The sequence below is a fragment of the Corvus hawaiiensis genome, chromosome 3 (assembly GCF_020740725.1).
Source record: "Corvus hawaiiensis isolate bCorHaw1 chromosome 3, bCorHaw1.pri.cur, whole genome shotgun sequence".
Taxonomy (NCBI): domain Eukaryota; kingdom Metazoa; phylum Chordata; class Aves; order Passeriformes; family Corvidae; genus Corvus; species Corvus hawaiiensis.
Window position 1 is genome coordinate 105,134,274 of NC_063215.1, and position 27,150 is coordinate 105,161,423.

The window sequence follows — 27,150 nt, forward strand, 5'->3', positions numbered from 1 at the left end:
CTCTGTGAACTATCTATTTCAATTAAATTTTGTGAGAGAAGTGACAAAAATAGCTCTCATTCTACTACAGCTATTCAACTGTTATTTCAGTGGAATTACACCTGTGTAAATTTCTTAGAGGTAGGAGTTGTGCACATGTTCTGGGAGCTAATGAGATTTCAGAAAAGGTTGTCAAGAAGGCACAAGACATATCTATTATTTTTGATTCAGAACGAACCCATTTATCTTTTCTCTTTGCTAAAAAGGGCAACTTCAGGGCTTTTCTGGTGCCTGAAAGAAAAAAGTAATGCTAGATGCAGGCTTCCTTCTGTCCCATATGTCTTAAGTGTACAAAGCTTTTTTTAGAGAATAGCTTTCTTCCAGGGCAAACCAGTTCTTACTAAAAATAATTCTTATGAGATCAGATAAAATGCGAGGAATGTTGTTGGCAGATCCTGATGCCTTATTTACAAAAAGAAAAAAAGAAAAAAAAAAAAAGGCTATATCAGCCTAATCCAGGCCTGTAATACAAGGAGAGAGCTGAAGAACCTTCCCTTCTCCCCAGGGCTGTGGTTGACAGCTCGAGAGCTATTTTGGTGGCTGTGGTCAGAGGATGCAAAGTGCCCGGACAGTCGCCTCCACCAGTCTGCCTTAACCCCTGGGAATGCCCCACGGAGCCATGCAGGGCCCCATGCTGGGGCTTTTGGGAAGGCACAAGGACAAGCTCCATGCCCACCTGGGGGCCTGCAAACACGAAGCACAACAGCATACCTTAGACGGGTCGCACCTTCCTAGATAAGCATCTCTTTAATGATAAACATTCAGGTCTAGCTGTGACAGAGCTCCAAATACAGCAAGGACTGGTGAGTCTCCCTCCAGCAGGTCTTGAGATCACACCCACAATGAAAGTGAAACTTAGATAGCTTTTTAGTGTTAGTGTGCTCTTGGCTTTGAAATTCACAGTTCTGTCTCCTCTTCCTTCATACCAACGTCTTCTCTCAAGCCTTTAGTTCTGAACAGTGCCAGACCCCTGCTAATTTTTGGTGTTGTGTATAATTTTCCATCTTTTTAGCCCATTTTTGAGGTAGATAGCAAGCCCCTGAGGCAGGGACTTACGTCATCTATTAAAAAAAAGCTCAGTAATTATTTATGGTTCGTTTGTTGCAGCATTTGTGTACATTATTTAATGACAGATATGGACCACAAGTGTTGAGCAGACAAAAAGATCTATGTTGTCAAGCAGACTGAAAGTGATTTTGCAGACTCCAGGTGTTGTCAAATACCTACATCAGTAGACAAATTTACTGCACATCTAAATTCAAATCAAGCCAAAGCAAACCAGTTACCTTTCCATTGCATAAATATTTGTTCACACAAAGCATTGTGAATTGGTTATCCACAGTTACTTGAACTGCATCAAGCAAGCTGACATAGAATTGTTTGGCCTGGCTTTATACCTAGCTATCTTTACTCTTCGTTTAAGAGCAAAACGGAAAGGTTTGAGATCGGTTGGGGTCTTTTTTCTTCAAATGAAGCATTTCCTTATAAAGAATTCATTGACTGAATGTGTTAAAAAAATGTCCCTCAAACAGGTTAATTTTATTTTCAAACTAGAAGAAGAATGCCAGGATCCAGTTGTTCATTTATAATTCAGCACTAAGCTAAAGAAACAAGGGCAGAAAATGCATAGTTGTAAATCATGCTTGCAGCCACAGAACAATATAATGCCGAGCAACCATTTTAGGTTTTTGATTGCTTTATACCCTTTCCACATAATGAAGACTGTTAAATGAATCCTTATGGGAATTGTTCCCGAGGTTTGTGTTTTGTACATGAAATTCCAAGAGTTTAATTTTGTGAAGTAAATGGTCTGTATTCTGTAAAAACTAGTTCAAGGTACTTTTTTTCGGAAAGGCTTCTTGCTTTCTAGGTATAACAACAGTTTTATCCTTTTAATAAAATGTAAACCCAATGTCTCTGGAAAAAAAATATTTCAATGGAATTATTTCCGTCAGAGGGAATAAAGGTGGCAACTGCAAACCCCGGTGCATTTTACTCAGAAGAATTCCTAGATAGTCTATAGCTAAGTACATGGACCAGATCCTCCCTTCTCCTCTATTATGGAAATCTCAGAAAGAAATAAACTGTTGCTGTTTCACTTCAGTCTTCAAAGAGAAGCCCTAGAAGTGGATGGAGTAGAGGCTCTACTCAGTAAATGTCTGTAATTCTAGCCCACTTTTTCTCCTAATGCTTTTTTTGATGAAATTACCACACTCTCTCTTCCCAAAATTTGCTTGTGGATAGTTGTATTATTTTTCTTAGTGAGAAATAATCCAGGTGTCCAATCAACCCAAAGGTTGTACATTCATTATTTCTATTTAAGTCAATTAGAACAGTGCAGATGTCTCTTCTATTTGATGATTTGCTTCCAGAGAAAGACTAGAGAATTAATTAAAATACACAATCTAATTGAATGGAAAATCATAAGATTTTGTTTCTAGGAAACAACTTGTGATTACAGAGGATCTAAAGTTGTGCACTTATATCTAAGTAAAGAACATATCATCCCAAGCCACTCCACCAAAGTTTGAGCCTGAGGTCAGTTTTCAGACTGTGAGTCTAATTTAGTTTCTGAATAGAGCTTAAGGTTCCCAACATCCAGAGACCTGGGTGGGGGTGTAGGGGGAGAAACATGTGATTTTAGTTAATTTTAGATTTATTTCTGTTTATGAGATCAGTTGTCTCTTTCTAAAAGTGTTTTCATTTTGGCAGACTCCTCAAATGAAAGGCTTATTTCGAGACATTTCCTGTTGAGTAACTGATGCTGCTGCTGCTGAGAGGTAAAGGGAGACATACACAATGCTGAAGGGAACGTATGGTAGTGTCATGGCAATGACAGGCATGAAGCCAAAGACTGCCATTATCTTTCCTACCATCCCAGAGGAGCTAAACAGGCAGTGCAGAGAGAGAACATGCTATATGGCATTAGCAGATCTATCCCTCCAGCCTTTTGGATGCTGCTAGCCAGGTATTCTGAACGTGGACTATGATTTATGTTTCACGTGGTCATAGCTTCCAACCCTTCCCTTTTCATGTACAAAGATTGCCAGAAAGCTTTGCATATGGTCTATTTTTGATGAGCACAGGGATTCTTCATCATTTGTTTCCACCGTGCTAAAGACACCAGAAAGCAGCAAAACAGAATTCTGCATGATACTCCCATTTGGACAAAGCCATTGTAAAATGAAATAGTAGCAAAGAATCTGTCTTTTGAGGTGAATTTTCAGGAATCGTAGCATTTTGAGGAATTACGGAAGATCACTGTTCCCAACTAAGCATTCCTTTCTGTCTTACCCTACTAAGGACCACTCCTGTGCAATTGCTCCATAATTTTTATACTCATCTAGAACTCTTACCCAGTTTCATAGCCATAATAATAAATTTATCATTAAACAAAAAAATTTCTTTACATAATAACAGGAGAAGAGACAAAGAAGATAAAATCCTGGACACTTAAGATGAATTTTTTAAATTACGTTGTGGATTAACAGGATTGTCTCTGCTGTTACATTTAAGTCCTCTGAATACACTTGGACAAGCCTTTCCCTGGTTCTTACAACCAGCCAGAACTCCTTTGTACAGTTGCTATAAGAATGCAGTAGCTGGAGAGAAATCACTGAACAAGTGAGGTCACCATCTCAGGAGAATCTGTCTGCAGAACTCAGTAGGTAAAACCTCAGCTATGGAAAATTCTCAGCTTTTGAGGAAAACCTGGTGTGAAGGGTTTAGCAAAGGTACACACAGTGGGATATAGGAAGAGAAACACATTTATGGCTGCTTGAGAGCCCTCACAGAAACCAGTAAGATGTCCAAAAGGTCTGAGAATTTGAGGAAGAAATGCTAGTGAAGCTGAGCAATTTTGTGAATTCCAGCTGGCTTCACTGATTTCTTAGACGAGGAACAAAAAATGCAAGACAGTCTCTTGTGTGCTTATTTAATGTAATTAATTCATTCATTTTGAACCACTATTTTTTGGTGCAAAGGGATCTTAATTATAGCGTAAAATTCAGATGTAATTGATGTAAAAGATCTTCATGTAAATGAAAAGATGAGCTGCTATGTCTGAAACTGAAGGGAAGAAGAAATGCCCTGTTGTAAGGTCACAGTTTATGTGGGTCAGAGTCTCAGCTGAGTTGTGTTAAAGGTTAACTCACACAGAGGGAACGTGCTCAGGTACTTGTGTAGCACATGAACCAGCATTACTGTCATGGATGAGGCTGTAATGCAGTGATAATGAGGATAACTTGCTTATTTCTACGAATTAAAAGATCCCTTCCAAAAATTGCATGAAAGTGCTACAAATGAAGAGCTTTGTAGGGAAAGCTCATGGATTTAGCTGTGCTCAACCAGAACTCCTGTGTCCAGGACCTTCCTGCAGCCTATACCAGGCTGATCTTCCTGAAAAAATCAGCAGCTTTGGGCTTTCCTCAGTGATACAAATGTAAGTGGAGGCAAGAGCACCTCTTTCTTAGTTAACGTACAAATGCAACCGGAATTTGTTTACTAGGGTGAAATTCCCTACACCTTTGTACAAATCACAGACCAGGATTCCAAAGCAATGCTTTTAATCCCATTTAGGCCAGGTTCGAAGGCATCACTTCTTGTGGTGTGCTTTGACATAATTCATGCATGAAATCCCCCTGGGATTCCCTGGGCTAGTTCATTTTCTGAGCTTTACCTAACTCCTCTCCCTTCCCATGCACAGCCTGCAGCAGCTTCCAGCCTGCTCTGAGTTACCACAAGCGTGGTCACCCTGAACGGACCATTGTGAGGCAGGAATCCCTATGCTTTGGTGGGATAGGAGGCACATATCCACTTTCAGCCGTCCTCCGGACACGCCATCTATTCCAGATTATGGAGAAGAACGTGAAGTGAATGAAGATTTTTGTCAAATGGATCTTGTAATGTATCTGTTTTGAAACTCCTTTTGAGTTTTCATGATGAAGTTAAGAGATGGAAGGGAAATGCACAGCAGTTTTATAAGAATAAGTAACTGGCCTTCTTTGGTTTTAAAGCCAAATTTAAACTGGTAAATGCAAAGCCCACCTCTACAATGGCAGACTGACTTTCATATTATATTTTCTCTGGGTTTGGTTTAGAATAATGGTCTATGAAATATGATTATATGGTAATTCCTTTTTAAAAAATACATTCCCTGCCTTTGTAGATGACTTGTTCTTTTCTTGGGAGAAATGCTGACAAATTCATACCGGGTTTTATCAATTTTTTAGCATTATAACCTTACCACCTTCTTGCTAAAACCCCATTTCTTTTCCTGCTCTTGTTCTCAGCCACTGCTCCAAAGGAGCACACAAGGATTGCCCTTGCTGCTGGGTTTTAGGAACAGGCTTGCAACCTTGCATAGATTCTCATTCAGTTGTGCATTTTTCACCTTATCAGTCACCTCTTGTGGAAAGAGATGGGCTTCTTATCTTTCTAGCATTTTTTATCTGAGCATGTTTTTACCAACCCATCAGCTCATATTTGTAGAATCACAGAATCATAGGATGGTTTGGGTTGGAAGGGACATTAAAGACCATCTCGTTCCACCCCCCTGCCTTAGGCAGGGACACCTTCCACTACACCAGGTTGCTCAAAGGCCCACCTAAACTGGGTTTGAACACTTCCAGGGACGGATGCCACAATCCAGGTGCAGGACCTTACACTTGGCCTTGTTGAACTTCATGAGGCTCACAAGGTCCCTGTGGCGTCCCTTCCCTCCAGCACGTTGACAGCACCACCCAGCTCGTGTCACCAGCAGATGTGCTGAGGGTGCACTCCATTCATGGTTCCTGCTGCTGATGGAGGTGCTGGACAGCATCTGTCCCAGTGCTGACCCCTGAGGAGCACCACTCATCCCTGGTTTCCACTTGGACACTGAACTGCTGACCACAACTCTTGGAGAGCGACCATCCAGCCAATTCCATATCCGCCAACTGTGAACTTCACCAGACTGCCACGATTTCTCAAATATGATGGATAGTGGCTTAGCCACTTCATCCACTGGTGCCCTTGGGACCCATGGATGCATCTCATCAGATTCCATGGATTTGTACAACTTCACATTCCATAGATGCTCTTGTACCCATTCTTCCATTACGGCGTGTGGTTCCTCATTCCCCCAGTCCCCGCCTTTGCCTTCTGTGACTTGGTTGGTGTGGCTGGAAGCCCTGCTGGTGAAGATGGAAGCAAAAAAATCATTGAGAACTTACCCTTCTCCATGTCCCAGGTAACCTGGTCTCCCATTTCCTTCTGGAGATGGCCCACATTTTCCCCAGTTTTTCTTTTATCATCACTGTACCTATAGAAGCTTTTTTTGTTGTCCTTGATGTCCCTGGCCAGGTTTAATTCCATCAAGGTTTTGGCTTTCATAATCTGATCCCTGGCTACAGTTTTCTCTATGTTCCTCCCCGGCTGCCTGTTCCTGCATCCACCCTCTGTAGGCTTCCTTTTTCTGTTTGAGTTTGTCCAGGATCTCCTGGAGGATTTTACTGATGGTTCTATGAATAGACTGAGCCTATCAGATTTAGGATGCTACCAGTTTAAGATGGTTCTAAATCATGAACAGGTAAGCAGTGGAAGGGTTTTATTTCTTTGCAGATGTGCCAATACCCTAGTACAGTTGTTTTAATAATAATAATAATTTTAAACATTGCAAAGCTGGCATTTCCCCTTCACCCACTGGTGTAGTCACAGCAGAATGAATGATCATTGTTGGAAGAGTCATTTCACTGCACAGTGCAACCTCTATTCAGAACTGGAGGGTTAGAAATGTTCAACCAGTCATGACAATTAAATAAAAGTATTGTCTGAGCATCCCTTAGGGTTACAAACCATCCTGTCTCCATGCAGTTGGTGCTACCTGTCTTTTATAATAGATCCACAGAATCTTTAAGACTGACAACAGCTCTAGAGGAAACAGTTGCGTGAAATATGATTTCTGTTTTTCCATGTTCAGGAGCAAAGAGCAGTTGCTTGTACCTTGAATAAAGACATGAGTTTTGTGACCAGAACTGGAGACATGGGAGGGAGCTTAGAACAAAGCCACAAAATGTTAGTGGAAGCTTTTGAGAAACTGAGCTATGGGAGCAACGAAAAATTTTGTTTAGTGACAGAGAGCAGTTGATATTTTTGGGATACTTGATGTCTGAAGAAATTTTTGTCTGGGACAAAATGTACAGCTATTTAGAAGAGAAAAAAAACAGGGAAGATAGAATTTACCTAGCCACAGTAAGCCTAAGAGAAACAAGGGGAGTTTTACAAAGAAGAACTTGCTGACAGTGAAATGTATTTCAGATAGTAGAAGGTTGTTTTTTGAAAACTCTGGAAAAAGCCTGCTGGGGAATTTTTGTTGGTCTTTTCCTGCCTCTATTTATTTACACTCTCCAGAAGATGAATCCTTTCTTATTAACCAGCGAGAAAGCCCAGCATTCAACAAGGATTTGAATGTAGAATCTCCAGCAGTACTTTTTAATGAGTGGTATTCTTGGAAAGCAGTCAGTTGACCGTAGTAGCTGAATTCCCGACTGCAGCACACCAGTCAGTGTCAAACACTCAGGATGAGTTGTTTAGAAATAAACCTGTGACACAGGAAATAGGGTACGAGGTGGTTCTGTTCTGTCTGAGGGTGGCAGGAGCTGGAGAAAATCCATCACTGTTTATGTGGTTGTGACACATGGGAGCTGAACTAACAGAGGAAGTGGAGAATAAATAAATACTCAGCAGAGAGAGTGATTATAGTTGAGATACAGATCCCTAGTCCTGGAAGTGTGACTTAGGGCCAGTTGCAAGGAATTCCTCCTCATTGATTTTATAGAGTATATCTGCATTCTGAAATAGTTCCTAACTAGTTATAGTAATAATAATGGCATGTGTTAGCGTTGTAATCTCTTAAGAGCTCATTTCTTCACGTCTTTTTATAGAAACATTAATTCTTTTGGCAAAAAAATTTTGTGATGTTCTTTCTAAAATACTGAGGATGAATATTTTTGCAACTGCTGCTTTGTGTATTTTGGGTCTCATGCATGATTTATCACTTACTAAATTTGAAATCCAAATTGTGGAACTGGCTATAGCTATTGCCAGATAGCAGAATCTGCAGTGCTGGAAAGGGACTAAAAAGGTTATCATCTGACTAAGCTGCAACCTTTCTTGGAACAATATTTGTATTGTAGGTTACTAACAGCTTTGCAATCCACAGGTGGTCACTCACAATAGCAAAAGTGTTGTAATTCATCTATAATCGGGACATTATTTTTACTGCAAGTTATTCCAACTTTGCAGTCAATGGAAACTAACCAGCTATAGTAAAAGTGTTGTCATTCATCTATAACTGGGACAGTACTTCCATCATAAGTTATTCCAACTTTGCAGTCAATGAAAACTAACCAGCAATAGTAAGTGTGTTGTCATTCATCTAAAATAGAAGGGAGGAGAAAGGAGAAAGATGGACAAAATACAGAACATATTTGCAATGGAGTCTGAGTAAAACAATCCCAGGGTAGTGCAAGGTAGCATTAAGTTGGTGAAATTCAGCACAGGCTTCCAACTGAAAGACTACACCACTCCCTTTGGCATCTGCCTGCCTAATCCCAGACAGAATAAAGGGGTACAGTGCAGTGGGTGTGCTCTGGTGAAGTCAAACCTCTGCTGGGGTTGTAGAAGCTGCTTGCAGAGCTCAGTGCACTTTTAGGTAGAGGGCACTGAGCACCAGGTGAGTAATACCTGGGTATTACTTACCCAGCTGGCGTAGACTTGGGAGACTGCAGTGTAGACATCCCATACATAGCTCTTCTAGGCAAGAAGCCTGCCCTTTCTTATGCTGCAAGTGCACTGTAGGCACTTAACAGTTATTAATAATAACTAATTAATAATGGCCCAAATCCTTGGCTGTGATTGAAGACTTCAGAGAATAACTCATCTAGTGTTGTAAGAAAAGATGGCTCAAAACAATCTTAACCAAATCCTGGGCCAGCTTTGTGCCTGGACTTTCCTCCAGCAAAAGATAAAGCAGCAGAGTACAATTTGTTCTAAGACATTAGCAAGGGAGAGAGAAGAACATAATGAATACATTTTATTGGTAATGCATAAGAAGACTGCAGAGTGGTGGCAAATAAGACCATTAGGGGATAAGAGTATAAAATTAGATGGAAAGGAAGAGATGACATTGGTCAATTGCACTGGTCTTAAATCAACATTTCGTCTCAGAAACCACAAAAGTCAGCAGCTGAGTGGAGGTGAATGAAAGACAAGTGTCAAAACAACAATCATAATTTATCTGAATGTCAGAAAAGCATTTTTACACTAAGTACACAACACATCGATTTACACTTGATAGACAGTACTTACACCAAAAGAGACTTCAACCCTCACTAAATAGCCTGCAGCACAATACAAATTCTTTCCATGATAAACCAAGGGGGGGAAAAAACAATCCCTTTTTATACAAGGAATTTTCATTTAAATATTTGAGTCTACTGGGAGCAGCCTGAAAGACACATACCATACTCCCAACTCACAACCACAGAGGCTTGTGGTTTGATAGGCTGATGCTATTTGACAGTGTGAGGGGCACTTTTAGGAACCCTGGTGGAAAGAAGCACAGTGGAAAGCTTCAGCTGCTGTTTTCATTCCTTTTTGGAGGTGCTTGGTGGAAGATCTAGGAGTTGTTTACTTGTATAACAAGGAGTGGGGCATGCTGGTAGGAAGACAAAGTTTCACCTTTAGGAGTCAAAGGACTGTGTTTGATAGCAAAAGATTTGCTTCCTTTTCTGGTGATGTTGTTTTGCCTTTTTTACAACAGAACAAAAATATTATTCCTTTAAGAAAAGACCTTGTTGGCTATTGTTGTTATCTGCTGAGTCATGCCAATAATTGTTTATTTTAGCATTCTTGGAGAATTTTAGAGACAGTTTACTCCCCCTTCCCCAGAAAGCAGTTAGGAAAAACCACGTAATTTCATAAATAAAATAAAACTAAAGAGTTTTTAGTTGAAAGCATTTCCTTTAATGGTCTGCTATGCAACACTTCAGCAGTTGGCTGACTCATGGCAACCTGAAATTGAAAATGACTTGGGGTTGAGGGAAAGCAAGAAGAGGACAGGGAGAATTATACTAGCTAGTATACTTTAACTATCTATATAATAGTTGGATCTTCGTTTTGTTCAACTAACTGTGACCTCAGAGAATTGGTTCAGGCGTCAGCTCTGTGTCTGGTCCAGAGCAAAAGATGTATTTATAAATTAGATTAACATAATCAGTGATGGGGATAATATGTTCAATTACTTAATTCACTTCTGTTTTGATAATATTCAATGCTACCAGAAGTGCACTGTCAGAGCTATTTTCTTTTAGTCCATCATTTTTGGAAAGACCTTCACTATCTCTGTAGAGAAAGCTCATGCTTTGTAGTTGCAATTCTCTCACTTCTATTATGTAGTAAATTGTGTTTTCTTTCTATACTAGTTCTATAGAAAATAATCCAAACAAGTGAAATAAAATATCTTTTCTTACGTACTCAAAAACCAAACTCTGGATGTATTAAGTGAGAAGAACAATAACCTTCAAAAAGCCAAAACCACCAGAAAAAACCACTTTCCCTGCTCTGAAATCCTCTTTGACTGTATCCTGCATTATGTTATTTACAGTCATTGAAGAAGGGCAAAGTAATCTTGCATATGAGCTGCTGTCCTAGGACACTGTTGTAGACATATGAAGATCTCACCTACTTTTTCCTTTCTAAAGAAACAAAGACTGGAAAGTGGGAGACTGTTTCAGAGAAGATGGAAGAAATCTCACTGTGAGAGAAAGGACTACTCTCTTTTTGAAGCTTTTGGATTCCCTGAATGTCTCCAGAACATTAGTCATGCATCTTCCTCATGACCCTGTATCAAGGGTCATCCACACTGATGAGATGCAATGGAATCGGCTGGGTTTACTCAGGAGCAGATTGCCAAGCCTTTTGCATTTGGCTGACATTAAACAGGAACATGTTCTCTTCTGGTTTATGCCTGGGGGAGCCATTTCTGTAGCATTCAGAAAGCCTTCATTAGTTGAGTTGTTTGGAAAGGAGGCACACCATACTGCTCAACCTGAGCTGTCTTAGCTTTTGGAAGCATCTGAATTCCAGTCCTCAGCTGCAGCTGAGCAGCAGAAAATGCAAGAGGGAGGCATGCAAAGTGGTTTTGGGGTATTCTAAGCCACTTGGATCTGGAGGAAGAAGGACATGAACACAATCCTTGGACACAGATTAGAAGAACCATTACGGGGCTCTGCCTCGTAGGTTGTCACAGGCCTCAGGTTATTAGTGTGACACCGCCAGCTAAGAAGGCTTTCTGCCACATTGGTTTTGTCATTGCCAGAAGAAGGCAGAGCAGTGGGAGAGGGTGAAGAGGGCATTGACACCCATGCTGTGCTGCTGGAGGATCCTATGAGGGAGAAAGGTGACAGCAGTCACACCAAGTGACTTGGACACAGGACACACCAAGCGATTACAGCTTGAGAGCATGCAGTCTGCTACGAGAGCGGGCAGATTTCTCAATGCATAATTCAGTACCATAAACATGTACACAACATGAACTCATTCTTCTGCTAGACTACTTTAATTTCTTGACAATAACATCACTAAATTGACCTGGAAAGAAAGAGGCACTCAACATTTATAATTTGATTTCTGCCCTATATAATTTTGGCTCCCGTCCTTATCATGTAGCTGCTAATATGAGTTACTGCAGATTTAGTATTTTGTTACAGATTAATTCAATGGGATTTTTGACTAAGCTAGCGTCCAAAATGACTTTGCACTTGGTGACATCTGCGATGCCAGCATGCAAAATGATTCTTCTGGCATTTTTACAAATTCTATTGTACCACTGAGAAGGTCTTGAGAAATCCAGCTATGACTGTATCTGATTTGGCTAAGAACACCAAGTAATATAACACGAATAGCGATAATAGTTATTTTGCAGGAGTAACAGCTTCTGGCTATTTTCATTCCCTCTCAGGCAGACCTGGAGCCCAGGCATACTTTCAGTGTTTTTTATATACCTGCCACAGTCAAAATTCTTTTAGGTTTGACTAATAAGACCAGACAGTTGCATCAGGACAGTCACATTATGATCCTGATTTTTTCTGTTATAGAACAACAGGTATCTGTGAATAAAATCCTCCTTCTTTTGACTGTCTCTGCCATTCCTTCTACTGATGTATCTGCTGAAGCCCATTAGACATACATCTTAGATGTATCTATATGCATACAGAGGTATATTAGATACGGATTTTAACATTTCTGCTTGGCTGCCTTCAAGAGACTTTTCACAGTCAGAATGGCTTTCTTCCCAAACCTTTTATTTGGAGGATGTTATGGTGATAAGAAGCCCAGATCTTAGAAAATTCATTATGCCTTAAGAACTGAGGTCCGCTGCCAGTCATTAGAGTCCTCAGCATTTGCTGGAAGCAATTACAGTAATTTTATTTACCAGATTCAATTGTATCCCTTTCTCAGACTGTCTTTACATTGTTGTCAAAGGTACACAATTTTTAAGACCACTATGCCACTTTTCTTCTGATTACTCATCTGCATTTTGTGATTCACCACTACTGCAACATTTTCATTGACATCATCCCTATGCCAGTAAAAACATGTTTTCATTCTAAACTATTCTTCATTAGCCTCAGTTTCAAAGCCTGTCCTTGTTCCCTAGTTAGTGTTTTCTAGCAATTGGCCAATTTTTTTCATTGATTAGTTCATCTCTTACTGTGCTACTGACACCATTAATTGACAGTGAATGACCCTGCCTCACTGATCAAGGAAGAGGTGGTACGCATGGTGTCAAATAACTGAGATTCATGGTAAAATCCCCTTAAATGTGTGGAACCTACATCAGAAATACATATCTCTTTTTAAAATTCTTCACTTTTTATAGCTAAAAGTCTAGACACTTATAAAGAAGATGCTTACGCATTTGCTTCTCGTATATTTTTAATACTAGACCCTAGAAAACACGGGTATTCATTAGAGAAAAATGAAACTGGGGGTGCAAAAGCACCAAGATGGCTTAACGGCATTGGGAATTGCAAAGACACTTGCTCATCACTTCTTTTAACCTAGACGAAAGAGAACGGGCATTCATTCATTCGCTAGTCGACAGAAAGGAGCCGAACACGAGCTGGGTTAAAGTTACTTGTACGGTGTGCTGGGTCCGCTGCGGGTACCGAAAGCAGAACGTAAATCTGCATTTAGGACAGGCACAGGGCTACCGAAAGATGCAGAAATAACACTACTGTATTCCTGAGAAAGGCTTAGGCCACTGGCTTCCGAGGGCACGGAGGGGCGACTGCCCGCAGTGGTGTCGCCTGTCGGGCAGGGGGGCTCAGGGACTGCGTGTTCCCTCCCGCACCGGCACCGCTGCACCGGGCGAGGATTCCCGGCCGGTGGGATTTCCAGCAGCGTGGGGCTGAGTGGGAAAGGATCTGCGGATCGGTGGAAGTGTTCACGCCCCGGGAGGGGCCAGGCTCCGCCGCCCGGGACACGGCTCCCCGGGAGCCCATCCCGCCCCTCCGCTCCGGGGCGATCCCTGGGCCGCCGGGGAACGAGCCGCCGCGGGCGGGCGGTTCTCCCGAGGAGCCGCCGCCTCACCTGCGGCCGCCCCGTCCCTCCACCCCCGCCACCCCCGCGCCGGGGCCGCCGAGCCCCAGAGAGCCGCCCGGGCACAGCGCGACGGTGGGCGCGGCCTCCGCCGCCCGCCCCTTCCTCCCTCCCTCCCTCCTTCCTCCCGCCCGCCGCTCCCGCGCCCCCCGCCCGCCGCCGCTCCCGCGGCCCCGCCGGTGTCTCCGGCCGCCTCCGCGCTCCGCCCGCCCGTTCTTCTTCTCCTCCTCCTCTTCCTCCTCCTCCTCCTTTCCCCCCGCCCTTCCCGCGCGGTGGTTCGCTCCTCCCCGCCCCTTTCCCCCACCTCTCCCGTCCCCTCCCACCCCCGGCTCCCCGCGGTGGTCTGGCCCGGCCCGGCGGCGGAGGGAGCGGCGGAGCGGGCGGCGCTGCCGGGCGGGGGTCTCGCTCTCCGGGGGTCTGGCTCTGCGGGGACGCGGCGAGCAGCGGAGCTGGGCGGGGGAAACAGCGCAGCGAGCGAGGCAGCGGGAGCGGCTCCCCGACCGCGGGCAGCACCATGAGGTGAGCGGACGGCTCCGGAGCGGGCGGCGGGCGCGGGGTGGGGGGCGATTCTCCGCGCCCCCGGGCTCGGACGGCGCACAGCCGGGAACGGGAATGGGAATGGGAGCCGGGGGGATCGGCTGGCGGCGGGGGAGGGGGCCGGGCCGAGGGGAGCCCCGCGGTGGGGGAAGGGCCCATTGTTAGTGGCGGCGGGGGAAGGGCGGCCCCGCCGTCCCCGTCCCCCCGCGGCGGCGGCGAAGTTGCGGTCGGGGGGCGGCGGCGGGGCCCGGGCCGGGGCGGGGGGCGGCCGCGCTCCGGCGCCTCCCCCGGGCCGGGCACGGCGTGAGCCCCGGGCGCCCGTCTCCTTTCTTTCTCTGCCGGTGGTGATTTTTTTTTTCCCCCCCTTCCCCTCCGCCTTACCCGGCGCGTGTTGCATTGCAGCAGCAGCTGGGCTTTTCCCTCGGTAATCAATAAAGAGGCGCCGGGAGGGAAGCAGGGAGGGGGGATCCCCCTCTCGGCAGCCGGGAAAGTGTCGCGTTCGGAGGTTTGGGATGTAAACACAGAGGTGGCCGCGGCTGGGGGCGGCGGGGAGGGAGGTGGGTGCCTGCCGCCTTCCCGCCGGGAACTCCCGCTCCCCGCCGGCTCATTCATTTGAAGGCGATTTTCTGTCTCCCTGGCCCGTTCCCCCCCTTTCCCCCGCCATCCTCCCCCCAGCTCGCTTTTAGCGCCTGTTCTGTTTCCATAATCTCCTTTCTGGATTGGTGCAGGACCCGGTGAGAAATGCGGCTCGGTGGCCGAGCGCTGGTCTGGCTGCTCGGGGACGCCGTGCTCCCTGTAGGCCTGCCCCTCACTCAGACAGCTGGGGAAACGAGTTACTCATGCCTTTCTTTTTTTTTCGCCTGGAAGTTATTGTCTGCCTTGCAGTTGGATATGAACCTTCTTTGTCTAAAGACCCGACCGTAAGTCGTGAGGTCCTTTGGATTAGAGGTCCGGCAAGATTTGCGTGATCAAAGTCGGCAAATTCCTCTGCTGCATGAAATTGATGAGCCATTAGAATTCGCTGTAAATTACAGGAAAATCCTAATAAAATTTTTTGTACTATGAGGGTTCCTTCTTCAGTGCACCTTCAGTGGAAAGGGTAGCGTCGCAGCGGGAAGCATGGGAACAATCTCCCTGCTGTTTGTTTAGAATTGTGTTCCTGTATTTCCCTCTAGTTTTCTTTGTTAACTGTAGGTATTTATGTCCTACATTATTTTAAGCTTTGTTTTGTCTTGTGATAATTTATTTTCAGTTATTCGTGTTACTCATGTAGAAGTCAGATACCCTGCAAATGAAAAGTTACAACTTGGAAAACCTACAGTTCGTATACAGATCCTTTAAGCAGAGGTGTTCTTTTTAATTACCTTGACAGCCTTTAGCACAATGAATGCTGCTAATCGAGCAAGGCTTGGCATACATATCTTGGGAAGCCCCGCGTAGGTTTGGGTTTCGTGCTGGCAAAAAGTGCTTGAATTGTGCGGGTGATGCTGAGTGAAGTGAGCTATAGCAGCAGGACTGCTCACTGTTCACTGATGTAACTGTATGTGTGCTAGGACTTGTGCCAGCTTGGAGGGAGCACGAGTATTTCTCTTAACCAGCACAACAGGAAAGTGTCTAGGTTGAACCTACCCTTAGGTTGCTTATTTAGATGTTTGAACAGTTGACTTGCAGCAGTGAGTAAAGGTAGGTAAATGAATATATTACTGGTCTTGAAGCTTTCTATCTGCTCGTGCCTGCAGAGCATCAAGCTGGTAAGAGGGAGATGCAGTTGTGATTTGAAGGGTCTCTCTGATGAGTGGTTATGGGGTGTTTCAAAGGAATCTGACTTCGAGAATGCTTGGTTCCAACCCTTTGGTAAAAAGAAACAAGCTGCACCAATTAAACTACACAGGGTAAGAAAATGATGTGGTTAAAGAAGTATTTTCTCTCTATAGAGGCACTATTAAATTCACTCAGTTTTGTTTAATTGGTCCAACTCCAGTACAATGGCAAGCTTTCACTGCACGCTCTGTCTTTGGACTTGTTTAGGCTATGGTTGGTGGTATATTTCTGAAACATGTTTAAACAATATCTTCATGCTGTATTTTGTTCAGGCAATGTCTTTTAATGTGCAGTCACTGGTCAAGGCAAGGTGTGATGCGTGAGGAGCGGCAGGGTAGATGGGACAAGTGACCAGCGTTTCATATACAGCTCCTCTGTTTGCAGGTGGTGTTAAATCTTAGCAGTTAATAATAAAAATATACTTTTGGCACAATACTGATGGTCTCGTGGAATGAGTAAACTGCATTCTGCCGTTGCTGTTGGGCAGGTAAGTATGCAGTTGGTGCTCCAAAGAATAAAAAAATAAATAGATGAACTGGGATGGGGGGAAGGCACCCTCACTCTCTTTCCTGTGCTTTGGCTATTCTTCAGCCATCATGAGCCTGCACTAATTCTGATGATTTTGTGTTAAGTTCTCGCATCTTGTCTGGGTGATTAGCTGGTCAGTTACTGAAGAGCAGACTTGTTTTACTTCTGTCAAATAATACCAAACATCGTTGTGAAGAGCATCTTTGAAAGATAAAATATTCAGCGATTCTGTAAGACACAAACACCGACACTACACAAGAATTAATTCTTGCAGAAGTCTGCTTTGTATTCAAATTGAAATGATATGCTATTTGAATAACATCTGTTAGGGGTTTTAGGTTGCAGTGAAACTCTGAATATTAAATATCCCAGTTAAATGGTCTAGCCTAAGTATGAAGTTACTTGATTCAGAAGCCAGCTTGAATAGGGCTGTGTGTATCTGTGTCTCCTGCCCTAGGTAAACAGCTGATTCCCATGAACACCTGTGGCTCCCTTTGTGCTCTGGTTAGCTGACTAAGTGCTGCCCCTAATAGAGTTTCCTGAAAGCACTTATATTGTAATAGGTATCCAGGAATAGGCATATTCGGTGAGGTTTCCATTCACCAGCTGACTGCAATGTGGTGGGGGGAAGAGGTGTTGAAGATGTAGGTAACAGCAGGGTTGGGTGCCCCTGTTCTAGTAATAGCATGGCTTCCCATCGTATTTGTACAAGAAGAACGTGTGTGAACAGACTTTTATTGTAGCATATGTTGAAGTCTGTATTACGGAAGCTGGTAAACACAACTCCGCTGCTAGAGTTGGGAATCTACAGTGAAGGTTAACTGAATTATCTTGATTTTTTTTTTTTTTTTTTTTTTTTTTTTTTTTTTTTTTTTTTTTGGTGTCAGGCTCATTTTGAATGTTAACTCCAATAAAAATAAATGAGCTTTACAAGATAACAACTTTTTAAAAATCAAACTCTACAGCCTTCTCTTGGGATTGCTACATCCATTTCTTTGTGTGGGAAAGAATTGTTTTTCATTAGTGTGCTGGTCAGAAAGCAGACTGCTTAGTCGGGTTTCATTACCCGAGTTCCCAAGAACTGGGAAAGAAACAGTGTTTTGACATTTTAAATTCTAGTATTTTAAGAGCCCAGTATAATAATTTCTGTTTCTGATGGGCTACTATGCATATCATTTATATGTGAATTTCATTCCATGTTTAGATAGGGGAAGCAGCTAAATTAGTATAGATTTTGCCTTTTCAGAAAATCATGTCGTATTCTCACTTGTGTTTTTAAGCTAAAAGGGTAGCTAAATTTGTGGTCTCTAAGCCACACTGAAATTTCTGTATACTTATAATCAGCAGCTTTTCTGCTTAAGTATTTTGCTACAGAATGCACTTCACGTTATTATTTAAAAGTCAGCATATTTTGTGCCTGGGTTGGTAAGCCTTCGTTATATTTTAGGTGTTCTGCTAAGAAAACTAATACCATACTCACTGTTTACTGAGTGAAAGCCCACAGCAGCAGTAACAAAACATGTACCTTCATTAGGACTAGGAATTCTTGAAGGAACCCACACGCGTTTCCTAGGGTTTCCAGGAAAGTGGGTATACAAGAGCATTATTCATGACAATAGTACAGTTCAGTCTACTGCAATAACTGCAGTTATTTAAGGTGGTGAAATAACACAGCAGCAAAGCCATCAATTTGATGGTGGCATTAAGTTATTGTTGGATATGTAAGGTAACTCTTTGGAATTGTGCCTTTAGTTTTAATACTTGCCCGAATAGTGTATTTGAAGTAGGAAGCTTAATTTAGTTGAGAAATATCTGACAAAATGTTGGAAGTGCAAGCAGGCAGTTAAATTAGACTGGATATGCATAACTGCAAGCAATACAGTTCCTAAAATTGCTTGTATCTCAAGAGAAAAATTGGTGGTGTGGGCAGGTTTTTTTTTTTTTCAGGTGGATACAAGAATTCAGGTTACTTTCCTTGTTCTTAAGTAAACTAACAGATGGACTGAGTCATCTGTCTGATAGAAGTGTGGTCTTTAGCTTGTACTTTATTTGTGACAGTTGCAAGTAATTTTTGGACAGGCTGTTTCTGCCCACCTGATATGGAGTCTGACAGCTGTTTTGCCTGCAAGGCCTCTGGATAGTTTGGTGAATTATTTTGATAGTAAAAGTATAAATCTTTTAAAAATCACCATGTGAATGGAGAATGCAGGAATGAGAATACAATTTTTTTAGAAAAAGCTATTTATGACCATCTTAGCAATTATGTTGTCAGCCTCTAAAAATTAGAAACAGTCTGGGAGTGTGTGTAATTCAGGAATGCTCTCTGGAAGGGCATGTACAAGTTTTTTCTTGACTCTGATTCAGGGTTTCATGTTTGCTGTTGGAGGTCAGAAAACAAGAACGAGTTAGTTGGCATCCTGCTTCGGGCCACTATAGCGTAAAAGCCTTTTTTCTCTACTTCCATAAAAAGCAGAAACATTTTTCTCCCAGCACCTGTTTCAGCGGATGCTTTGCCCTAAGTGACGTCTCTCGGTGCTGCCTTAGGCATGTGATTGGAAATACTTTGTAATGAGGGCTGCTTCTTGCCATGCCAGGGCAGTTCATGTGGAACTGTTACAGAAGTAGGTTATTGAACCACTGGATAGAGTCATTTGCTTTCATTACTAGAGAGAGCAAATGTATTTTGTGAAACAGATATTACTCCTTTCTTTACTTTGACCTTTCATCTAGAATTGCTTTTGACAGTTCATGCCTGCTTCCACTCAGCAGTGGAGAACTACATGTGCCAGCTTTTTAAACATCCAGGCATGTTTAGGTTTTAAGAGTGCTGTAGTGGTGAGAGAAAGCAGAAGATATGTGCTTTTTGTGTCTGATTCAAAAAAATTTGACTTCTAGTAGTAGCTGAAATTAAATGTAGCAGAGACTGAAGTCTCATCAGCCTTGTTGAACTGCCTCAGCTGTGATATTTGTTGATGCCTGCCTCGCTCTCCCACCCCATCTTTCCCTGCCAGTCCTTGGGCATTCAATAAAACGACTTTGTGTTCTTGGGCTGTTAGAATCTCCCTTGGGATTAATATGGGACTGAAGCTGCTTTTGTAGCTGCCTGTATTTAAACCTGCCAGGTGAGGAGTCACTGTTGTGTCCCTACTGTGCCTCTCCTGCCCTAACTTCCCACGGGTTCTCACAAACCTGGAAAATAACATATTTTGTATGGAGCTTTTTTTGGTTGAATAATATACAGAAACTTTTTCCCCCTTTTAGAAATAGCTGCACCACCTTATTTTAACTTTCAAATTTTCTAACATGAGAAATAAAAACGTGTATCTAGGTAATTGAGTCTAATTTGAAAATGCTCTGTACCAATGCTGGTTGTAGAGGAAAATGTTGAATTTTACTTCAAATACTCCTAAGAAATTGTTCTCCTAGTTGCTAAACCTCTCCCTTGATATCATGTATTATTACGAGTCTCCTTCGCTGTAGCTATTTCATGACTAATGATAAAAATGTTCCAGAAAAGAATGTGAATGTTGTGCTTACCAGCCTTTGATGGTGTGATGTGGTGGTGTGTGCTGCTCCTAATGTTATGGTTCTGTAGGCACTTATGGGAGGCTTATGGAACTGCTGCTGGGGAGGTGATGTGACATCTTTCTGGGTCTCCTGCCCAAATGCTGGTGACAGCCTGGTGGAGAAAACAGGACTGTTCAGTGGGATGTGAGATGATGTGTCAATCCGCTTCGGATTAGTCTTTCCAGCTGAACTGCTTGTAAAAGCACATGTTTTGGGAATCAATGCACAAGTTAATGTGAGGAATTGAAGGACAACTCTCTTGTCTCTGTGAGTAATCTTTAGGCAAGGCTTGTTAAAAGAAAACACCATCAATATTCAGGCAAAAAAAAAAAATCTGCTCTTAGTTTCACATATTGAAAATTCTCCAGGCAAAGCTGTTTTATATAAAAGAATAATAGTAAAAACTATTTCAGTTTAGTACAAAATTGGTCTGCTACTTTGCTAAGTGTGTGGGTTGGTGTTGTGGGTTTTTTCTTTTTCTTTTTTGTTTTTTTAAATTATGGTAAAGAAAGGTGCTGACACCAGGTGAAGTATGGGAGAAAGAAATGGAAACTGATTGCACTCCAGAGAGTGATACAAAAAAAAATGCTACTTTGCTGGCCTGGTGTGCTGCCAGAAATAACTCTAAACTCCTAGTTTGCAGCACAAACACAATTGGGAGGGTTTTGTTTGAAATTGTTCTTTCATTGTCTTTTCTTTGCAAATTTGAAATTTCTGTTTCCTGAACTGGATTACAAGGTAGTCTATACTTACTGCAAATTCCTGACAGAAGGTGAGGCGGGGTTGTTGTTTGCTCTGGTATGCTTGCCACCTAGTTCAAAACAGAAGAAGTTTTAAAACCTGGGATTCAGCAGAATAGTAAAACAAGAGTAATCATTGGTATAGCTAAAACCTGTATTGTGCATTAGTTGCAGTTTTATAGCAAGTAAAGAAATATTTAAATTTTCTTTTTAGAGGAAATAAATTTCTGTGTATGTCCTTAAAACAATTTCCTAAATTGTAGTTTAATGCTTAAAAGTTTTTTTAGGCCACTGACTGCTGTCAGTTTATTGCAGGTTACCACACAGTGATACCAGCTTTTAAACTGAAATGCTTTGAAGGGCATGCAGTTAAGGTAGTGTTTGATTGTGGTCCCATTTGGCTCTTGGTAAATGCTTTTCTATTTCAGTTGCATAGACCAGTATGTCTTCATATGTGGTCATGTCTGCTAGAAGTTTATATTTTGTGGAGACTTCCACTGAAGTTGCATTTTTTTTCCTATCTTATGGGATTGAAAATAGAAGTACTAGATGGAAAGATGATTTAAGATTCTGTTGGAGTTCATGTATTTCCAACAAAACTTTGAATGCTGCTGCATTTAGTGGTATTTTACTGGCATTGGTGGAAAGAGGTGGTTGGTAGTTTTAGGTTCCATTCAGCTTTCTGGTTGGCTTTGCAAATGTGACTTTAGCATATGCTCTGAGTAAATCTGGGCATTGAACCTGGTAGTATTGCTGCCTAAAATCACTAGTTCTTCAAATAACTTTCACGGAATATGTGGCTTTTTTCAGGTTCCAAGCTTCAAGCTCCAGGCAAGTAAGAATTTTCCTTTTCTAGCTAGTGTATGTTGTTCATGTCAATAATGCATTACAGTGAACACTGTGCACTGCTACTCATTTTGAAAACTTGTTTTCTCCCTGTATTTTCCTGTTCTATAAAAATCTCATTCCACTTTGCTTTCTTTTAAAAGCTTGGAGTCTTCTATAAACAGTGCATAGTGACGTGTACACCTTTTATTATATTTCCTGTGTGGAACTCTTGTTGATAATTCAAGGAAAGTGTACGATCCTTTTGGCAAACCTTAGTCCATTAAACAATGCTGGCTCTTCTTTAAGAGTACCCAGTCTAAGTTTAATAAAACATTAAAACAAAAAAAATACCTGTTGGATTTGTATTTAAAACTGTACACAGTGAAGCTTTCCTAGAAAACTTGTACTGTGTTCTTGAATGCATTTGCAAAGCCCATTTTTAGAAATCTCAGTTGGCTACTGTGGATGACAGTAAATGGTCTTTACAGCTACAGCATAAACATAGTTACCTATTGTCTGAAATAGATGGTGTGGCCAGACTGACAAAACAGTGAAACCTAATCCAAATGAGCCCAATTTTGGCAGAGATAATGAATCAAAATAGTGAATGACAGCATTAGGAAAATGATTGGTGTTGAAGTTTAGCATTTGCATATGTAAGTCTAATCACTGAACATGCTACTTAAGAACAGGTATGGTTTGGTTTTGGTTATGTACTACTCTAGCAGAAATATTGACTTTTTTTAAAAAAAATTATGTTTAGAGGTACTTTTTTCCTAGTTCAGAATACTTCTGCTTTGACAGAAATTCGTGGATATAGTCAGAACTCTAGAAGCAGCTATCATATTTTAATTTTTTGTCATACACCAATCTACTTAGTTGAATCACGTTAGTGTGAGTGGAACAGGAGGATGGTGCAGAAAGTGTCTGATGTAGGTATATGAAGTAAAGATATTTGGAACACAGGACTGCCTTCCTAGTCAGATATGAACCATCTGGTCTGAAACTGAGTCTGGAGACTGTAGTTCTGTCTCTAGTAGTCAGTGTTTTTCCCTTGGTCAGAGCCTGCTGTTTGAGGGGTGAGGGAAGGCATGAGAGACCTACCTGCTTCAGTGTTGTTCTGACCAAGAGAAGGCTGAGGAGAGAGGTCCATTTTGGAAAACTAGCAGGGAACCTGTGTCTAATCATGAGTAGAAGGACGAGGAGATGCATGATTAGGGCACTTGAGTGGTGTTTGAACTTAATCATAATTTGAATCCAGTACTTCAGCTGCTTCTTTAGTGTTACGTGTTTTGGAGAGTAATTGAGAATGAGGTTTTGTACCATTTCAGTGGTTTCCTTGGGTTTTTAGCTAGTGAGTAGAAATGCAGTAGTGGCTTTTGGATGAAAATTTTTACTTGAGATTGAGGAAGAAGACCACAGCACTAAACACATAAAAGAAGTCCATCAAATAGATTTTGCATTTTAAAGATCTCATGCTGCAATGGCAAGGATTGAGGTGGTACCATTTTTCTGGCTTCCACAGTGTGGTGTGATGAGTCCAGTAGCCTTTAGTTTGGTGATCAGCTGTGTTAACTGCATCATATATGAATTATCCTCAGAACAATTACTGCTGCACTTCACATCTGACCTTGCATCTAGGTTGTGAGGTGAAGAAATCTGGACTGGGCTCAGGAACTTGATTTTGTGTTTTGGCAGTACCTTTGAGTAGTTTGTTCATAAATTTGGAGCAATAGGGTGGCTTCAGGCTTCTTCTTTGGCATACTGTAAAGATGACTTTAAAACAAAAGGATATTCCTTTTATTTTGTGTACCTTTCTTATTCACTGATAGAACAGTTCTACATTCCTGTAGTTGTGACTGTTTCCAACAATAGCTAAACCCACAAATGGATGGCAATAAGACAAACACAAAGGTTGCCTTGAAGGTTATGAATACTGTTGCTGTAGCTGTGTTACTCTAAGGTTATAAACATGACAAAAGTTTTATAAGGAGAGGGAATATCTTTTATTAGATCACCTGCTGCAGTGGTGGGGAACAGGACACAGACAATTTCACACATCTGAGGGCTGAGTTCCTCAGAAAGTTGCTCAGTTCTTTAGAGACACCATGTGGAGATTTTGTACTGTGTGGATTGTCACAGGCAGATACAGGTAAATGTTACTGTGTGGTTTATTTTTTTGTAGGTAGCTCATAGTTTTGATGTCTGATGTAATAGCAATATTTGGTGTAATTCTTATTTCAAAGATGAAGGAATTAGGTGCTTGAAAACAGGTTAGCAGATGTAGGATCTATTTAAATCACTATTTGTTTTTGTATTACTCTGCAAAGATGATGTCTGCATAAAGGAAGTGGAGATTTCACTGCAGAGAGCAATGTCAGAAAGTAAACCTGTGAAAATAGGTAACATTTTCAAATGTTACTGTTTCCATGTAAAGCATGGAGATAAATTTTCTTTTGAAGCATCTGACTACTGGAAATCACTAAATCGCTGGGGGAAAAGGATGCTTGGAACGCCTTTTTTAAAGAGCCCATCTGTGTTATTGTTGTGAAGACCTGGTCTTGGTCATTAGTGTGACTTTTATATAGTAAATCTGTAAGATGCAGATAGAAGTGGATTGCACTGCAAGGGTTGCATCTTTAGATGTGACTAATGCTTAGTAATACTTAATAGTAGGATTTTATTTTTGCCCTGTTGAAATCCCCAGTTACTCACTCATCACAGGATAGAGGAGTGCACTGCTAAGCCAAATCTGAGTACCCTGGATATCTTGCCTTGAATTTACATGCCTCCTTTTCTTAGGGCAGATGGATGTAAAGCAAGCAACCTCTCCTCTTGCACCATTCTCTGCCCCAACAACAAAAAGAAAACCTTGATACAAAGACTGTTCGTGTAACTGTGAGGAATGCTTGCAGGTTTGGTGATTTGTGTAGTAGCAGTCTCAGCATTCAACAGATTTGGATCCATGTATTTGAAATCTCATGTTTTCTCCTCCTGAATTCAGCTAACCTCCCTGTCCTCGAGTATGTGTGTACTTGGGGTGGGTATATGGAGAAGACTCCCCCCAAAGCCCAGTCCATCAGGTGTTTTGGTTTTAACTCTCAGGGAGCTTACCCTGGTCTTGTCTGGGAATGGGAAGGGTGTTTAAAAAAGAAACAACAAAGAAACAAAAACCCGAGAGAAGATTCTCTCCAATTTGCTGGGGCATATTTTTATATAATTTATGAAGTATCAATTTCCCAACCACCTGAGTGTTTGTCATATTCTTTGCTTTTGGGAACAGGAATCTTATGCAATTCATACTGTGTTACAAAAAAACTTTCCCATGAAGAAGCACAGAGTTTAGGTGTATATACATCATTATGAAATCTGAAGATAAACTGATTTTAAATTCAAAGCAGTTTGGGTAGGTGCTAATTTTTAATACTTTTTAAGACAAAACCAATCCCCCAAACAAAACAAAGCAAAACCATTTAGAAATAAAGCCATAGGCTTTTCTTTCAGAATTTGAGTGCCTTAATTTTCTTACGTAGTGTGACAGAAATATTGTAAAATAACAAAAGCATTTCATGCTAAAAAATTGAAGTTTTGTGTATCTAAGAACTTTTTCTTGGTCATTGCTATAGAGTTAAAATGTTGCTGGCCGTATGCACTGCAGCAGGGAATTTTCTCTTGGCAGCACCATACTCTCCAGCCATTTAAATGCACAGAATCATTTTAATGTAGAAGAGAGTAAATGTTGGAGATAGCATCTTTGGTGGACTGGTGACAAAGGTAATGTTTGTGCTGTGGATGTCTGTTTCTCAGGAAGACTGGGGTTAATTGTAGCTTGGCAAGTCAAAAAAAAAAAGTTCCATATTGTTTTTCTGCAGTAGATTCCTGTTGCTATGCAACAAACAGAATGTCACTTAGTACAGGATATATTAAATTGGTATTCCCGGCACATATCTCTGCCCGTTCATTTTATACTTTAGCAGGAGGGTATGGTTCTGGCTTCCTGTAGGACTGGAGTATGAAGTATGTATTTGAGCTGCTATTCTGGGGCTTGCTGTAGCTGCGGTGACGTCAGTGCACTTGCAGAGCCTTTCTTTGTTTTCGGATGGATGGGACACCTGTGCAACACAATCAGGCTTCCAACCAGACAAAAAGGGGTGGTGGTTATCTTCCCCGAGGTGGGATGGCATTGCCAAGCAACATGTTAACACTTCAAAAGGGAGAAATTTGTTATATGGGAAAAATATTAGGCTGTGAATTGTGAAAACCTTTATATGTGGTGCAGAGAAAGTTAATGCAGATGGCACTATATGAATCTTTAAACCAAAAGATCCGGTTAATTTTTAATGATTAGATTTAACTTTAATATTTGAATACCTTCATACTTCCTCTGCCTACCTCCCCATTCCCCCCAGTGCTAAACCCAAGCAGCCTCAGCATCTAAACGCTGTACATTTGCTCTCGATGGATTCTGGAATAAATGTTTAGAGCATGTTTGGGAAAACTACCCTCTGTGGCTCTGGAACCAGTAATTAAGTAATGGACAAATGACAGTATCTGGTAAGGCATTATCTTATAATCTAGTTAGTCTTCCATAGTGGAAAACAAGGCAAAAGTAATATTTGAAATCTAGAAGGATGTTAATTTGATCTTTGCTTCAAAGTCTGTTGTGCAATACAGATGTCTGAAATGCAGAAACTGGAAAGCTGAGGAGTTGTAATACTGTGCTTTTGTAACGTGTGCATTTGTCTTAGGTGTCATGATGGTTATACTGTGTAATCATCTTATTTAAGTCAGTCTTCTGAATCTTCTTCTGGGTTTTGAAAGACAATTCACAAGATCTAAGCTGAAATTAAGGTAGATACATAGATTAGCAGGTCAAATACGGTCACTTTCCTGCTCTTAGAACTCTCTAATGTATCTTAAAATCTGAAGCAGATTTGAAAGTAGCTGGGGTTTTTTTAATACTGTAGTAAATGTACTTATGTGTGGCTTCTTTATAAAGCAGAAACCAAAAGGAAGAGTCAAAGTAAAGCTAGGAAAAGATTCAAAACACCTCTCAGTACTGTTCTCTTGCTTGTTTTGCCAAGGGGGTGTCTGTAATCTATAAAGCATCATTGAGCAAGCAGCCTTTAGTAATACAAATGCCTTTCTCATAGTCTGATGCTTAATTCAGACCTCAGTGCCAGAGAGTTGTGTGCCTGTTCTCAAGCAGGCCCAATGAAAAACGTTTCTCTGTGTACACAAAGAGAATTTGATGCAACCTAAAAAATTCTTATGGCATTTGGTGAGATCAAACCTGAGCTCTGTCACAGAAATGATTTAAATACAGGGATGGGGATGCTTGGGGGCTTTTTGCTTTCTGTTTTGGGAAGAGGGATCTCTGCTTCTGTTGCACAACTGTTTGGCAAGAATGAGAAAATTGCTTGTGACTTTCAGTACTAAGATAACT

General features: G+C 41.7%; 1 protein-coding gene across 10 annotated transcripts in view; it reads left to right on the forward strand.

Moving 5' to 3' along the window:
- Positions 1 to 13,876: 13,876 nt before the first annotated feature.
- The window catches only part of ENAH (ENAH actin regulator), a 90,802-nt gene continuing 77,528 nt past the window's right edge, over positions 13,877 to 27,150 (forward strand). For all 10 annotated transcript variants that reach the window (XM_048297115.1, XM_048297117.1, XM_048297121.1 and 7 more), the window contains exon 1: positions 13,877 to 14,202. In XM_048297115.1, coding sequence (XP_048153072.1) covers positions 14,198 to 14,202 — 5 coding nt within the window. In that variant the 5' untranslated portion in view covers positions 13,877 to 14,197. The remainder of the gene's footprint in view (positions 14,203 to 27,150) is intronic.